Below are 16,647 nucleotides of genomic sequence, written 5' to 3'. Positions count from 1 at the left end.
TTCCCCTGTAGGTGATCTGTCCTTGCTTTTAGAATTGTCTTTATCTGCAGTTTTAGCTTCCTCTTTAGAGACTGTAGGGAGTTCCCTAATTTTCTTATGATAAACAAAGCATTAAAATAAGTATGTGTTTATTTTATTACACATTTCTAGGCGTGTTGTTGAGGGAAGTTTTCTTTGTGTGTGTGTAAATACATCAGTTCTCTCTTGGGAGCTTGGCTGGGATACCTCTGCGGTATGAGACATTCTGTGCCATTTCCCAGAGCTTTCTGCATGGCGGGGCTTCAGTCACTCCCTGTGGAGCTGGTTTAGGAACACAGCCCCTATTGGCCATCTTCTCTTTCCTGCAGGACCTCCTCACCCCCCTGCTGGCTCCCAGTGCCCCTCAAAGACCTAAGGGCCCATGTCTTTATTTTAGGTCTGTATACTTGTAAAGGAAGCCTCTAAAATATTCTGTCAGTGCCTGTCCAGGGAACTCCACCTTTCCCTATAGTAAACAATACTACCCAGTGGGGGATCAGGGGGTGCAGGGAATGCATAAAATCTAATATTAACAAGAAAAAAAGTCAATATGTAAAGTTTTAATATGTAAAAATGTATAAGATGTCTCAAAGAAAATATCCCAAAGGTTTAATCATTCCCTATAAGGTGGAATTCTGGATCATTTTCCCCAACTACTTTTACACCTGCCAAAGCTTCTATATTATGCATGTATCAAAGGATTCCCTAATTAATAAATAGTGCTGGGAAAACTGGCTAGCCATATGTAGAAAGCTGAAACTGGATCCCTTCCTTACGCCTTATACAAAAATTAATTCAAGATGGATTAAAGACTTAAATGTTAGACCTAAAACCATAAAAAACCCTAGAAGAAAACCTAGGCATTACCATTCAGGACATCGGCATGGGCAAGGACTTCATGTCTAAAACACCAAAAGCAATGGCAACAAAAGCTAAAATTGACAAATGGGATCTAATTAAACTAAAGAGCTTCTGCACAGCAAAAGAAACTACCATCAGAGTGAACAGGCAACCTACAGAATGGGAGAAAATTTTTGCAATCTATTCATCTGACAAAGGGCTAATATCCAGAATCTACAATGAACTCAAACAAATTTATAAGAAAAAAACAAACAACCCCATCAAAAAGTGGGTGAAGGATATGAACAGACACTTCTCAAAAGAAGATATTTATGCAGCCAAAAGACACATGAAAAAATGCTCATCATCACTGGCCATCAGAGAAATGCAAATCAAAATGACAAAGAGATACCATCTCACACCAGTTAGAATGGCAGTCATTAAAAAGTCAGGAAACAACAAGTGCTGGAGAGGATGTGGAGAAATAGGAACACTTTTACACTGTTGGTGGGACTGTAAACTAGTTCAACCATTGTAGAAGTCAGTGTGGCAATTCCTCAGGGATCTAGAACTAGAAATACCATTTGACCCAGCCATCCCATTACTGGGTATATACCCAAAGGATTATAAAACATGCTGCTATAAAGACACATGCACACGTATGTTTATTGCGGCACTATTCACAATAGCAAAGACTTGGAACCAACCCAAATGTCCAACAACGATAGACTGGATTAAGAAAATGTGGCACATATACACCATGGAATACTATGCAGCCATAAAAAATGATGCGTTCATGTCCTTCGCAGGGACATGGATGAAGCTGGAAACCATCATTCTCAGCAAACTATTGCAAGGACAAAAAACCAAACACCGCATGTTCCCACTCATAGGTGGGAATTGAACAATGAGAACACATGGACACAGGAAGGGGAACATCACACACTGGGGCCTGTTGTGGGGTGGGGGCAGGGGGGAGGGATAGCATTAGGAGATACACCTAATGTTAAATGATAACTTAGTGGGTGCAGCACACCAACATGGCACATGTATACATATGTAACAAACCTGCACGTTGTGCACATGTACCCTGAAACTTAAAGTATAATAAAAAAATAAAAACAAATTATTACATTAAAAAAAAACCATGTATCACTTTGATATACAGGGAGAAAATTCCAAAATGAAACAACAACAACACAGTAATATTGAATTAAATTCAAGGAGAGAAATGGCAACGAAATTAGAGGCTTCTTCAGTAAATCCCTTTTATCCTGCTCTTTGTGGTTTGGCCTTGATGTGACTTAGCATTCAGACTAGTCCAGATAGACTCAGTTGATCAGGTTTTAGCATGTGAATATGCTTGCTTTTCTAGGTTTAAACATTCTAATAATTGCCCAGGAATTTTTTTTAACTTTAGAAACTTCAATGGAGTCAACTCTGCTGGGAAGCCCTTCTGTTCAGTGAGGGTACAGACCTGACCTAGCTGAGCCTCTATCTGACTCTCTTTCTTACCTGCTGTGACCTTGAACAAATTACCTGAACAACTGAGTCTCAGCTTCTCCTCATCAGTTTGCATTCTTAATTAGAGCTGAGCGAAGCCCAGCTGAAATTGATTTTATGCAAAAGTTGTAGCCTCTTGGAAGTACTCATGAAAGATTTAACTACCTGGGCTTCAGAAATACAGGACTTCTTTCTTACTGGACCCAAACATCAGGGGTTTTTTTTGCTGTCTCTTGTCCCTCTGTCTTTCTGTAGGCCAGTTTCTCCCTAGATCTTTTGTAGGTTTTATGTCTTCTGTCTTCAGTCACCAGGAAAAGAATTAAAATCCCAAGGAAGAGACTTGTAAGTCAATTGCAAAGAAGGTGCAGCTCCTGAATGGATGAACCACAGCCAGGTGGGCAGCGCTATGTATGGGCCACAAATCTTTGTGGTATATGAGGCAGGAGTCGTTCCTACTCCTAGGAGTATGTGGTGTTAGGTGAACAGTCCCTTGGTGTCTACTACAAATCTCTTCCTTACAGGGTTATGTAAGTTTTTGAGCTAACGTGTGTAAAGTTTAATTAACCTCTTCAGTAGACACTGCTGCACTGTTCTAGGCATTGGCGAATCAGCAAAGAACAAAACAGACAAGCAGCCTTGTTCTAATGGGGCACACAGCTGAGATACAACACTCGACCCACAGTAGCTACTCAATAAATTACGCGTTTCCCTGTTGCTCCAGCAAGTTTAAGATGGAAAGTGTCTGTGAAGAGCTGGACCTCTGTAATATGCAGAGGGACAACTAAGATTTTGGGATTTGGCACAGTTGCAGCTTCTCAAAGGAAAACACCATGGGCCATGTATAGAGTGTCTTGACTCAGTAAATGAGGATCTTAAATGCAAAGGTCCTGATACTGCTCCCTGAAGGCCCTGCTCAGGCTAGCAGTTTCGGGTCTGTGTGTATTTTATGTGGGGTGGGGTGAGAACGTGGAAATGTTACTATTTTCACTTGAATTTCTCAAAGCAGCTGCTGTCTACCAAAGGTAGGCTAGCCCTGTGAGGAAAACAAGACTGGCCCAGATCTAGTGGTGTAATCAAGGCAACCATTTCATTCTCTGGGTGTCAGATACCACAGTTGAGGAGGGAGGCCCAGATTCTGTGGTTTTCACAACATGAGCCAACAAATCTTCAGTGTTCTCAAATATGCCCAAAAAACAAGTAGGGGTCCTGAATCCAATGCCTTCACCTGAACTCCAAACCCATCATAGCAAATTTGCTACTCCTGTTATGCTACGCTGTAAGTTTTAGTTTGGGAGAAAAAAAAGAGTATCCTGAGGGGTGTGTGTGTGTGTGTGTGTCGAAAGATAGATGGATAGAGTCATTCTTCTGATAGCTATACATGAATATACAGTCATGTACACATAACAACATTTTGGTCAATGATGAACTAAATATACAACAGTGGTCTCCGAAGATTATATAATACCATATTTTTACTGTACCTTTCCAATGTTTAACTATGTTTAGATACACAAATACTTACCATTGTACCATTGTGTTACAACAGCCTACATTATTCAGTATAGTATCATGCTGTGCAGGTTTGTGTCCTGGGAGCAATAGGCCACATAGCCTAGGTGTGTGGTCGGCTATACTAAGTGTGTAAATATACTCCATGATGTTTGCACGATGACAAAATCACCTAATGACACGTTTCTCAGATATAGCCCTGTTGTCACATGATGCATTACTATATATTATTTCTCCAAATTTTATACACACACAGCCATACATACATATAACATATACATATTATGTGCACATATACGTAAATATACAAGATTGCTACAATCTGTTTCAGCAATGACACCCTATGACGTGTGTGTGTGTGTGTGTATGTGTGTGACCAGAGTCAACCTTTTTGATGGGTAAGTCAATCACAAAGTGGTTTGTACAAATCCAAAGTTTTAATGGCTGTTAAATAATAAAAGGAAGGATATTTGCACTATATACATTATGTCCACTGATGATACTGTCAGCTGGCCATGCATTTTATTGCACATATAAACAGTGTACAAGGATCTTGAAGACGTCTTAGCCATAGAAGGACTGCATTTAAAAGAAAAAAAAGCAATTTTACAGAAGACTGAAGCCATTTACATTACACAGCCAACTTCAAGAAAATAATAAAAATTAATATCAAAAGAAATACTTTAATTTTGAAAAAAAAAATCTCTCAAAACAATGATTACAAAGCTTCATGCTACCATATATACACGTAAGAAAATATTTCAGGACCCCGCATTCTGAATGCCCGTGAAGGTGCAGCAGGCTAAACTCCTACTTACATAGTCAACCTTTGAATGTTGCTTAAATTGTATACACTCTGTCCAAAATGTTTCTTTACATCATTATGCTATTTGACAAAACAGGTATTTGTGCAGTACAGAAAAATATTAAAATACATTTTAAGTTAGGTTAAAGTGCACAGTACATCTGATAGGAAATAACTGCTAGCTGCCAATCCAAATTTCCGTTTTCAGAAACCTCCCCCCATCTTCCCAAGAGTGGAGGGCAGCCATTGCCTTGGGTGATGTTGGTCTGTGCTGACTGCACACTGAATCCTCCTCCTGGTGGTGTCTTTTCTTTTGCGTCCCCCTCTACATTTGTCTTAAAAACTGTGGCTGCTGCTGCTCTAAAAACTTCCAAAGGCTTTTCGAGGAGGTGAAAATGCAGTCAGCATTCACAAGACTTAGAAAGTTTAATTACTGGGACATCTGTGATTGCAGCGTGAGTGCACATGCATGGAACTGCCTGCAGAAGGCTGCCGTGTTCCGTGAAGCCCTCTGTGAATCTCTGAGAGCAGCATGGGTTCCATTCCTTGGCTGGTTCTTCTCTAGCCCTATTTTGTTGCACTTGCTCCCTCCTCAGCCACTCAGCCTCACAAACTCCACTTACTGCACCCTCCCCTTAGCCTGCCTTGGTGGTGCTGCCCACAGGCTCACAATGACTCACTTCTGAGGTTTCACACCAGAGACTGTGAATCTTGCAGGATTTTACAGACTACTTGGAAAACCACCAACCACCAAATTAAAATAAAATGAGCACATCTCAGAATCATTTCCTCTTTTAAAACTGGCAGTAGTAAGAAGTGCTGGTTTCCTGATTCAGGTCCTATGTGCCTTAAGTAATTTCTGATACTCAGTCGAAGCTTCCCTTCAAACCCTTTTTGGTTCAACAATCAACTTTTTATCATCTCCACTTTCCTATACCATTTCTTCATTATCTACCTTTGGTGCTAAGCTCTCTTTAATGTAACCCAAGTTACAGTGCAAAAGTATACTTCAAGACACATGATGCTAACACTTATTATTTCTTTGTGTTAAAACGTGAATGTTTTGTGCATAGCAAAAGAAGTATGAATCCAAAAAATAATTGTTCACATTTTAGCTTCAAGTTTAATATGTCTTTTTTTTTCCATCACAGCTATTTACAAATAACTTTGGGGTGCTCTCTTGATTTTAGTCAGTTCATTATATTGGGGGACAGAGGGCTGCTGGAATGTAGGAAACTGGATGGAATGCAGAAATATAAATAAGACCAACGTTCCACAAACCAAAGTGTCAATATTGCCTCCCCAGAAAAGTTGTGTCCCAAAAGCACCTGTTTTTCGCTTTTTTTTTTGGAATCATATATACCAGAAACATGATTACTGAGACCTAAACTAGCGCACACCAAAGAGGATAGAAAATAACTCAATATTTATAATATTAAAATAAAGTGTTTAACCACAAAAAAGCAGTAATAAAATAGTTTCCTAATTTACAGTTTGCATCCAAAGGATGAATAACAACTCACTAATAAATAATATTTATATAAATATTTTGTATGTCGAAAATAGTTTTTTAAAAGGCAATGGTCTCAAGAAACCTCTTGAAAAATTTGGTGAAAAACCTGATTGTGCCCCCCTCCCCCCACTAAATACATAATGAGTTTGGTTTTAATAAAACGAATGCGTCTTGCTGCAAAACGGTTGTGCTTGGTGTTTTGGTAATGGCAGTCGGTGAGTGTGGAAAGGATGAAGGAGGGTGGGAAAAGGCATTGATGTGCTGCTCAGTTTTTTTTTTTCTCCAGCTCCCTCTCTGGTTTCAAGATAAATACCTGTCAAGTCTTAAAGTCGGAGGTCAGCTCTGAAAGGTAGAAAATCCTCCCTTAGACTGAAAATTGTTTCAGTGTAACTGGAGTCGGTGAAGTGACAGGCAGTGGGTGGGAGAGAGGGTTGAACAGGTGCCTGGAGCAGAGTTCAGGATCCTGGATGAGAGCAGAGTCTGAGCCCCCAATGGAGAAGGGGTAGTTTCATGTGAACAGAGCCTTCGTTACGGTGATGTCTAGTAATGCTTGAATGGTAATGCCCACTTTGACCAGGCCTTTTTCTTCAAGGATGTGGTGGGGGAGACACAGCTTTTCCTAAAAGGAAAAAGAATAAAACATCAATTTTTAGATGATCGTACTCTCATTGTAAAATCCTGCTACATCGTTGATGACATCAAAGTTAGGTTGAACACTCTAGTATGCCTGTTTGATCACCTACGCCAAGCTCCTTCCTTTGCTTTCAACCTACTGCAAAGACCTTTTCTATGTTTGCAGAGAAAATAATGATTTTTCACACATGCAGGTTGTTTCAAAAAGGCTCCTAATCACCATGAAGTCTGCAGATCTAAATATTTAAGAAAGTTTTACACTAAATAACTGAGCTACAGAGTCAGTCAGAGAGCATACACCAAGAATATAATAGCTTCTATTCTTATAAAGCAAAACTGCAAATAGCCCCTGACACATTTTAAAGGCACTCAAATATTCATTTGTACCGACCACACATTGTTATACTGACAATAGAACTTCAATGAGTTCATTTTACTTCCTGTGACCTCTGGAACGCAGGCAAGTGGGTGGACTGGCAGCCTCTCTTCATGGTTTATGAACAGTCTTTATAAATTGGTAATTATAACTACAGCCCTCAATAGCCTCCCTTTCAAGACTCTTTCATAAAACTGTCAAAGACACATATGTCCTGCTACTCTCTCATGCTGCATTTTTGCTCTTGGGAAATGTCCAGGACATACTATTTAAGAAAAACAGTAAGCGTAAGTCCCTCCTTGATGTGTAGAACCTTTCATGCTCCACAAACCAGTTTACAGAATAACACAATGAAATAATTTCCACCTTTGTTATTTCACCCTGGTCTGATATCATTCAAGAGAATCTTCTTCCAGGGTGTGTCTCCTCGGCTGGAAAAAGACACCACGGCAAATATTCTTTTATCTACTTGATGACAGTGTGTTTTCCACAGCCCAATGTTTACTTTTTCTTTTTTCTTTTGACAGGAAAAAAAAATTGTATTTATTTATGGTGTCCAACATGATATTTTGATAAAAGTATACATTGTGGAATGGCTAAGTCAAGCTAATTACATATCCATTATCTCAGATACTTATTTTTTGGTAAGAACACTTAAAATAGAGTCTTTTATCAATTTTCAAGTATAAAATACTTTATGATGAACTATAGTCACCATTTTGTATCCTTTGACCAATATCTTCCTATCCCCACCTCCCCACCCAACCCCTGGTAACCACCATTCTACTCTCTGCTTTTGTGAATTCAACGTTTTTAGATTCCACGTATTAGCGAGGTCACGCAGTATTTGTCCGTCAGTGCCTGGCTTATTTTACTTAGCATAATATCCTCTAGGTTCATCCATGTTGTTGCAAATGACAGGATTTCCTTCTTTTTAAGGCTGAGTAGTGCTGTTGTGAAGGAGAGTTTAAGTGGGATCTGCATCCAGCCCTAGGTGATGGAGTCACTGTTCAGCAGGAAGCCAATTGGTGTGCTCTGCAAGGAAGGGCTTCCTTCCACGTGACACTTGCTTGAGGAACCAGATCTTCTTGCTGCCTCAATGCAGAACTCTCCAAAAATTACCAGAGACACAGGCGCTCTGTGCTTAAAAGACCTTCAAAGGACATGCCATGACATCTCCAATAACTTGTTCCACTGTCTCAAATGTCAGTGGGTCTTACTCTCTCACCATCTTACTGTATCTGCTTTTCACCCTTCCCTACCTTGTGGCAAATTCAGAGAACCTCAGACTTTAACCTAGGCCTTAAGAGATGGCCCCCTGTCAACAGAAGTCAGTCGATTCTTTAAAGAACAATTTTAACCGTGGTTTCATGTCACTGCTGTGTATCAAACTAGGATTATCTTGTCAATGGCGTATCAGGTGAGCATGCAAGTTCATGCTGCCTGACAATTTATTAGCCAAGTATCAACCTGAGAAGGGATGGGGGAGTTCTGTCTGAGTTGTGAGCTGTGAGCCAGGCTGTTAACAATGGTGCCTCCTTTTGCGGCACGGTGAGGGATATCTGTGGCCTGATGACAGTGTCCAGCCTCCCCTGGCACCATCTGCCACGGGCTTGTGAAATCACTTGAATCTGGCATTTCACTGTTAAGGCAGGTTCTACAAGGGCAAAGATATGTCTTCCTCATTCTATTGGCTCTGACAGCACCCAAGTCGACATCTGGCTTTGCAGGAAATTGTAAATGGCTGTTAAGTACAGTTAAGCTCCTGGTGCCAGATATTACTTGGGGAAAACAAGTCTTTACTTCATACCATATGTTAAAATCAATTTGAAATGAAATAAAGAGTTGAACATTAAAAAAAAAAAATCTACAACACCCCTCCCAATAACATAAAGGTGAATATTTAGTACTTTTTTCTGATAAATGGATGGGAAAGGATTTCCTAAGCTAAAAAAGCATTATGAAAAAGTCACAAAGGAAAAGAGCAAAACAATTGATTACCTAAATATTTAAAGCATCCGTGTGTTAAAAAAAACAAGCCCGATTAATAAGAAGATAAGTAACACTTTAAAAAAAAGTATTTGCATCAAATTACAAAGGGAACAATGTGTGTGGTGGCTCATGCCTGTAATCCAAGCACTTTGGGAGGCTGAGGCTGGAAGATCACTTGAGGCCAAGAGTTCGAGACTAACCTGGTCAACATAGTGAGACCCCCATTTCTCCAAAAAAATTAAAGAAAATTAGCTGGACATGGTGGTGTGCACCTGTGGTCCCAGCTACTTGGGAGGCTGAGGTGGGAGGATCATTTGAGCCCAGGAATTTGAGGCTGTAGTGAGCTATGATTGTGCCACTGCACTCTAGCCTGGGCAATAGAGCCATACCCCATCTCAAAAAAAAAAAATTACAAAGCATTTTATATGATACATAAGCTCAACAAATCAGTAGGAAAAACACTAACAAATCAACAGAACACTGGGCAAGGAATGTGAACAGAAATTTTTGAATGAGGGATTTGCCTAAGGCAATGCAGCAAGACATTTTGCTTTTCAACCTCAGTGTTTAGTTATGTGTAGTCTAGAATGTGCCTGAATTCTAGCACGAGTATTCCCATAGAGCCTAATCTCTGTGAACAACACAGCTTATATGGAGCAAGGTGTCCTATCCTGTGTCCTGAAAGGAGAGTGGCATGTGTCCTCCAATGAAGGACTGACGCTAGGGCCTGATGAGCAGTGGCTCCAGTGGCCTGCAGGGTTCTAAGCTGAAGGGCATGCGAGGGAAAGGCTGGGGGCTCCACAGAAACAGGGATGGGAAGGTATCGAGGCCTCAGCCTCCTGCCAACAGGACATTTGGACACTTCACAGACTGAGTTAGGTGAAGGGCACCCTCTTTCCCAGGCCTTTGTTTTTTCAAGCAGCATTTCTCGCCTTCCTGGTCTCCACATTCCAAGCCAGGTGCAGAGTCCGAGATCCTCCCTCCTGCTTGCATGGCTAGTGATGAGGAGTAAACAGAAGACATAAAAAGGTACCCCTCAAATTCTTCCTGCCTCTTTTCAGACCCCCTGAGGAAGCCCAGAGGTGCCCTCAGATTACTTTGCTGAGGTTGGAGGGATGTAAGAAGACTCGCACAGGAAAACAGAAACCTTATACAAGCATGGCCATTCTGGTTATTCTATCACAGGATTGGAATGAAGACTCTGGTGGGAACCAGAGGTGCTGGTTGGAAGGATGGCCAAGGGGAGGCTTCCAACCAGGAGGCGTCCCAAGAAGGGATCAGGGCCATTTGCCATCACACCAGTCAGGACACTGCATCTCCCACAGAATGGGGGGACCCTTGAAGTGTGCACAGAAGCTGGACTTAGGAATGAATCATGGTAGGTTTACAGCTGGATGAGGAATGACTCAGAAGAGAAGGGCCCTCTAAGGATCAGGCAGGTAAAGTGGCCCTTCCAGCAGGCCCCTTGTTCATAATGGACTTACAGCAGAGACAGCTGTACCTTTATATTGACTTGAAATGAATTTAAGTTGCACTGTTATAGGATCCCAGAGATTTTTGTTGAGAACGTGACAGTAGACTCTTAGTTTGCCCATGGGCTTTTTTTGTTGTGTTTCTTTTTAAAGTATGGAGCGGAGTCATGAAGTAGTCTCCTGCATAAAAATAATGCTTCTGACCGCCTTTGAAGAACTCATGCTTCAAGTTACTTCTCCAATGGTAGAATCTATTAGGTTCACCCATATCCCCTCATCCACCCTTCTGAGCCACAGCAAACGACATTGGAAAAGACGGCAAGCCATAAAGACTAAATGCTAGCTTTGAAAAACTTCTGGGCTACCTCCTACGTGCCTGGCACCAACACTACAGCTTTGTATTGGTGATTTCTTTATGATAACCCTGCAAGACAGACATTAATATCTCCATTTCACAGATGAGAAAACTAAGATAGACAGAGAGTTCAAGTAACTTTGTGACATTAAACAGCTGGTAAGTCCTGGAACCAGGGTTTGAACCACATGTGTCTTAGAGCCAGGGCTCTTTCCACAATACTATGCCTCCTCCCATAAATCTCTTACTTAATGGTTAAATATGTTAGGTCTGCGGTCATGATATAGGAAGAGGTCCCGTGGCCCCTGGAGTTTTTTGATGGCTAGTCCCATCAATTTCAATGTCAGGTGGGACCAGCGAACCCTCAACTCAGTGTCAGGGTTAGCTCTGCCACTCAGCTCATCTTGTCCTGGCAGAAAACACCTGCTGGGAACAGGATGAGCCGTCACTGCCTGACTCTCCTCCTTCTACAGTTTCTTATGCTCCCAAAGAGACCCACACTTACTTCTAAGCCAGCCACTAGCCTAAAATGGCATCATCCCACCAGCATATTTCATTTTGTTCAGGCTGCTTCTTATATATAAAGTCCTGGCACTACATTGTTTGAGCTTTAAAACTATCTGTGCATTATTTTAATGTACGAGAGCTTTAAGTTCCTGCATCAGTTTCTTCAATGTGAAATGGAGACCATTCAACATCTTACAGAGATTTCTTGTTGCTCCTCCCTGGATTATTTACTTTGCAACCATGCTACCTTCTAGTCCACCCTCTCCCTAGAACACTTCATTCTCTACACACACATATGCTTCAACCCTAGTCCCTCTCCCCTCCCCACTCCACCTGGCTATTCCTGCACGTTTACTAAGTCTCAGTGGAAACACCACCATCCCAGGATGCGTTCATGGTCCCCTATTCCCCATCAGGGTCAGGTCTCTTTTCCAGAATCCTGTACCCGTTCCACCACAGGTCCTTATCACTTGAATTCCTCTTGTCTAAGGACCTACTAGATCAAGGGTGGCAAACTATGGCCTGCAGGCTAATCCAGCCCGCAGGCTGTTTTTGTAAATAAAGTTTTATTGGCACACAGCCACACCTATGTTTGATGTATCGTCTATGGCTGCATTTATGGTACACAAGCAGAACTGGGTAATCCCAACAGAATCTGCATGGCCCAAGAAGCCTAAAATGTTTCCTTTAGGCCCTTTACGAAACAAGCTTGCAGACTCCTGCTATAGACTGTCAGCTTTTTGAGGACCAGGCCATGTGTCCCAGTGACTTTTTTATCCCCAGGGCCTTGCAGAGATTGCTCATTCAATATTTATGGAATGAAGGAATGAACACAAAAATGAACAAAGTCACAGTGAAAAGCCAGGAAACTAGACTCTGACCATCTTAAAGAAGAAAAAAAGGGCACATTCTATATGCCAAATTGATTGTTTATTGAGAACTAATTTTGAAATACGAAGCCTAATTTTTAAAAATCAAGTCTCCTGAAATAAAATCATATTAAAGTATTTTTCACCTAATCCAAAACAACTTTCAGTTTCTTAAAATTTTAAAATATCATCCCTACTTTTTCCCCACAGGCAAAGGCAAAACACCCTTTGTCCTTATGACTCAATCAGGCATCTACATGAGTTTTCGAGAGATAACCCAGCTCACCACGCACTAGTTTTAATTTCTTACAAACAAATAGCAGCAGGATATCAAGTGCCTTTATTTATCTACTCTCACTGATGAAATTTATACTCGATTATCATACATTGTAGTTCTGCGGGGCCCCTTTCCACCAGCCCCATTTCATAAGTGTCTCTCCCTAAAAATAACAAACCAGAAATCCATAAATAGGAAAGATGATTAGAAATTAGGTGTCACAAATTTTGGAATTCCTGACACTGAGTGGAGAGTTGCCACCAGTTGGAGAAACTGGAGAAAGAGAATACAAATGGCTATTTCAAAATAAAATGTAAATGGATACTTGGCTCCTTTTATCTAACATTGGAAGGGCGTACTGAAAAAAACAGTCTTTCTTGTGAGGAGGAGATTTGGTCAGCACAATAAACCACTCAGTGACATCCCTGACTACTTCTGAGACTCTAAGGAGGTCAGCCAGGTATCCCCAGTCAAGCTGCAAGGGCAGGCATCCGCAGGCATCCAGTTAGCATATGGGCTGGTGCACGGGTACCTTGGAGAAAAACCACAGAGAAGCTTAATATTCTGATTAGAAATTAATGGCTTGGCAATGGACAGAACAGTTCATTCAAATTTTTGCCTAAAGGACTAAATTAATTGTGTTCTGCTAGTTACCATACTACTAATGAAAAAACATCATCCAATAAATCCCAAGAAGTGCAGCGCAGTAGAGTACAGACAAATTAATGACACAAAAAAAATCAAAGTGCGTCCAAAGAATACTTTGGATGCCAGAATTAAAATATAAACGTCTTTTAATTTGTCTTTAACATGTTTTAATTGAACTATATCAACACTGAAAATTAAATCTACTCTTACATGAGTGTCCTACTCAGTTTTTATTGATATTATTTTAAGGTGGCAACTCAGTAAGTTTTCTTTTTTTTTCCCATTTTCTCCCCAGAAAGAAGGGAAAAACCACCACAGTGGTGACCATTAAAGAGAAGCCTCGATGCACTGCAGAGCTGGATGGGAATGCTGAGAGCTCATGAATACATGTATCAATGGGCTGATAAAAACTTGGAATAATCACCCAAAATGTGTTTATTAAGCAATTTGTGGCTCAGGGTGCTCATTAGACATCGTACAAAGGGATTTTATTGTGTTACAGATTGAAGAGTACAAGATAGCACCAAAAGTAATTCAGTACATCTGTGGGTTATTCATATACAGCTGAGATTAATTAGATAACTTCCACATACCCTGCATTTCACCAATCAACACAAAGTCAGGAGGAAAAAAAACTCACATAACTCAAGATACTGTCATGTAAAGAATGCTTCCTGTTAGCAAATCTGATCTGACTTAGCAGCAAGGAATCTTTATAAATATATTCTTCTAACTATGTGGGTCTTCCATATTTTCAAGTCCCCTGGATTCATGAAAATGTTCAGAAAAATAAGATTTTCTTCTTAGTAGCCATCTATGAGAGCTGTTTGCATCTTAATAAACTAGAAATCTATCTTGAGGAAGCTAAGTCCATCATCTCCCCAAGCTAAGAAACAGGATTTGGCAAACAGCATGTAAAACAAGGAGGCTGCCTTGACCTTGGAACAAGGCCCTCTCATATTATACAAAGACACCCCTGAATCCAGGGACATTCTGGCTAAGATAAAATTCTTTTTTTTCCTTTTAAATGCAAACTGATCACATTGCTCCAAATGCAGATATAGTTACTATATAATCCTTTGAGCTGACTTAAAAATAAAGCAGTTTGCTAGTTAATATCAGTGAAAATCAAAGGCTAAATGAACATTTCAAATAATTAGAGAAACTACATTCTTCTAAAATGAAAGTAATCTTCTTCTTGACTCCTGCCATCATAACCCAAACACCAGGACCAAGAATGTTCCATGGCTCATGGCTTTATTTGAAAATGAATAGAGTCGAATCCGTCACATTCTGGACCGGCAGTTACTATGTGATGTGGCAAAAAAGCAGTGATCCGTTCCATTGTTCAAAAATAGAAATCTCTCTGGAAAACGCTTTTCTAAGAGCCTCAAGAGAAGACCTAACAAGGAATTAAGCAGTAAAAAACTGGTGTTTAAGTGACTCCTCCACGTGAGGCTCTAACAGCAACGACACTTCCTTCCCTGGAGCGCCCTTCTGCATAGGACAGAGGGGCTTGCCGGGGTGGAAGTTGGTGGCCACACTGCCCAGTGCCCTTCGCGGCTCCCTTTTTAGGAAATTTGGGAGGAATCCAATCGAATGGCCATCAAGGCAGTATGTGTACATGTACACGTCCAACTTGGTCAATAGTGGTATTATTAAAGTTTTGTATAGATCAAGTTGGGCCAAAATGTTAGTTTTCTGTCCTCCCTGCAAGGTGGCCCCTATACAGCTCAATTGCCCAGTCCTGAATTAGAATTCTAGTTCAATACTGACCCAAAGGAAAGACTTCCATATGCTAAATCCCTGTCCTTGACACTCTTGTCCTGGAATTCTCCTCCCCTCTGCCCAGGGCAGCAGCTCACCGGCAGGGAGAGGAGGAACTACGTGGCACTGCTGCTGGCACTATGTGGATGAGGAAGCATGCGGTGTGCATACCCTTTGCAGTCGTCGTCGTTGTATTTCAGTAAGTGAGAGGAATTATACTAAACTGTATTCTACAAAGTTTGTGCTTCTGGAAAATCTGATTTGCTACTGTTCAGCTTCAAAACTCGAGAGATAACTGAAGACATGACAGGGATGGAAGTTTGCAAGGCAAAGGCTCAAAGGTAGGAAGGACCCTGCAAAGGTTGAGGGCGACAGAGCACAGCGTTTGGATGCACGTGCAGACGTTATGCGGACAGAGCATTCCAGTGGTAAGTGATATAGACCAGCACTATAAAGAGAATATGGACAAGACAGAAGCCTATAAGGTCCCTGGAGCGGAGGGCAGAAGTTGGTGGTGGGGCTTTCTCCCCGAGTGCCAGCAGAGTGTCAACAGTCTTTCGAATGTGACGAAAATCCAACTGCAGGATGTCACACGGAGAGCAGAGGTCAGCCTATTCCGAGGGCAGCCATTAGAACAGAAAGAGACAGTGCATACAATTAAAAATACACGGAGGAACAGCTAGAAAGAAGCACACATTTTTGGTTACTAGCAAATGGCAGGAGTAACCCCTTATTTCAAGCAGGTAAGACCCTTTCATCATCAAAGGTTTTTTAATCCATCATAATAGTAGAATAGAATACCTATTTTGTGCCAATGGGTCAAAGAAATCCTTCACTCACAATCTCGCCGTGGAGGAATGGCATGTTCTGCAATTTACACATCATTCTGCCTTTCACACAGTTTTAATATTCAAGGTATCATGTGCTCATCAGTGGCATAAAAATAAGAGATTTTCACTTGGGACATTTCAACTTAACCTTACTAAATGAAAAACTATAAAGTTTAAAATGGAATCCCTACCCCTACTCTCCATTCTCTTAGTGCATTTTTTACCCTGGTCTATGTAGACTTGGATATAAAGTAGTTCTCTCTGAAAGTTAACACACACATTTAATTTTTTTTTTCATTTTACGCTTGATAAACTCTGGGCAATGCTAGTTCTAAGTATGTCCCTACATGTGTCAGAAAGTACATTACATTTCATATTTTTGCAACAACACATTAACCAAAAGTCTAGGGGAGGCTTCTTGGACGTGTAGTGAGAGTAGAGAGTAAAAGTACACCCCCACATGGAGTTACTATGTAAATTGCTTCACTACTAAACAGGTATATTGGGGCAGGGGGAGTAGACCTCTGTGTTTTATCTACTCAACAGTCACCATGTAAGGAAGCAGAACACCTATTTCTCAGCTAACTGCAAACTAACAGGCTCAGTTTTCTGCGTTGACTTTCAGCAGCCTGTTGCTGTCAGAAAGCAAACAATTGTCTCATACGCTGAATTCCTGAACCGGAAATGACCACAGTTTAAAATTAACAGGAATTATAATTGATATATTAGCAAG

At 40.9% G+C, this 16,647-nt stretch overlaps 1 protein-coding gene across 4 annotated transcripts in view; it reads right to left on the bottom strand.

Moving 5' to 3' along the window:
• Positions 1-4,288: 4,288 nt before the first annotated feature.
• LRCH1 (leucine rich repeats and calponin homology domain containing 1) overlaps positions 4,289-16,647 on the bottom strand; it is a 198,064-nt gene continuing 185,705 nt past the window's right edge. For 2 of the 4 annotated variants that reach the window (XM_031001296.3, XM_031001294.3), the window contains one exon: positions 4,289-6,807. In XM_031001296.3, the coding sequence (XP_030857156.3) occupies positions 6,697-6,807 (111 nt within the window). In that variant the 3' untranslated portion in view covers positions 4,289-6,696. The other 2 variants (XM_031001295.3, XM_031001293.3) reach the window with 1 other exon arrangement.

The sequence above is a fragment of the Gorilla gorilla genome, chromosome 14 (genome assembly GCF_029281585.2).
Source record: "Gorilla gorilla gorilla isolate KB3781 chromosome 14, NHGRI_mGorGor1-v2.1_pri, whole genome shotgun sequence".
Classification (NCBI taxonomy): Eukaryota; Metazoa; Chordata; class Mammalia; order Primates; family Hominidae; genus Gorilla; species Gorilla gorilla.
This window is presented reverse-complemented; position numbering and strand designations above follow the sequence as displayed.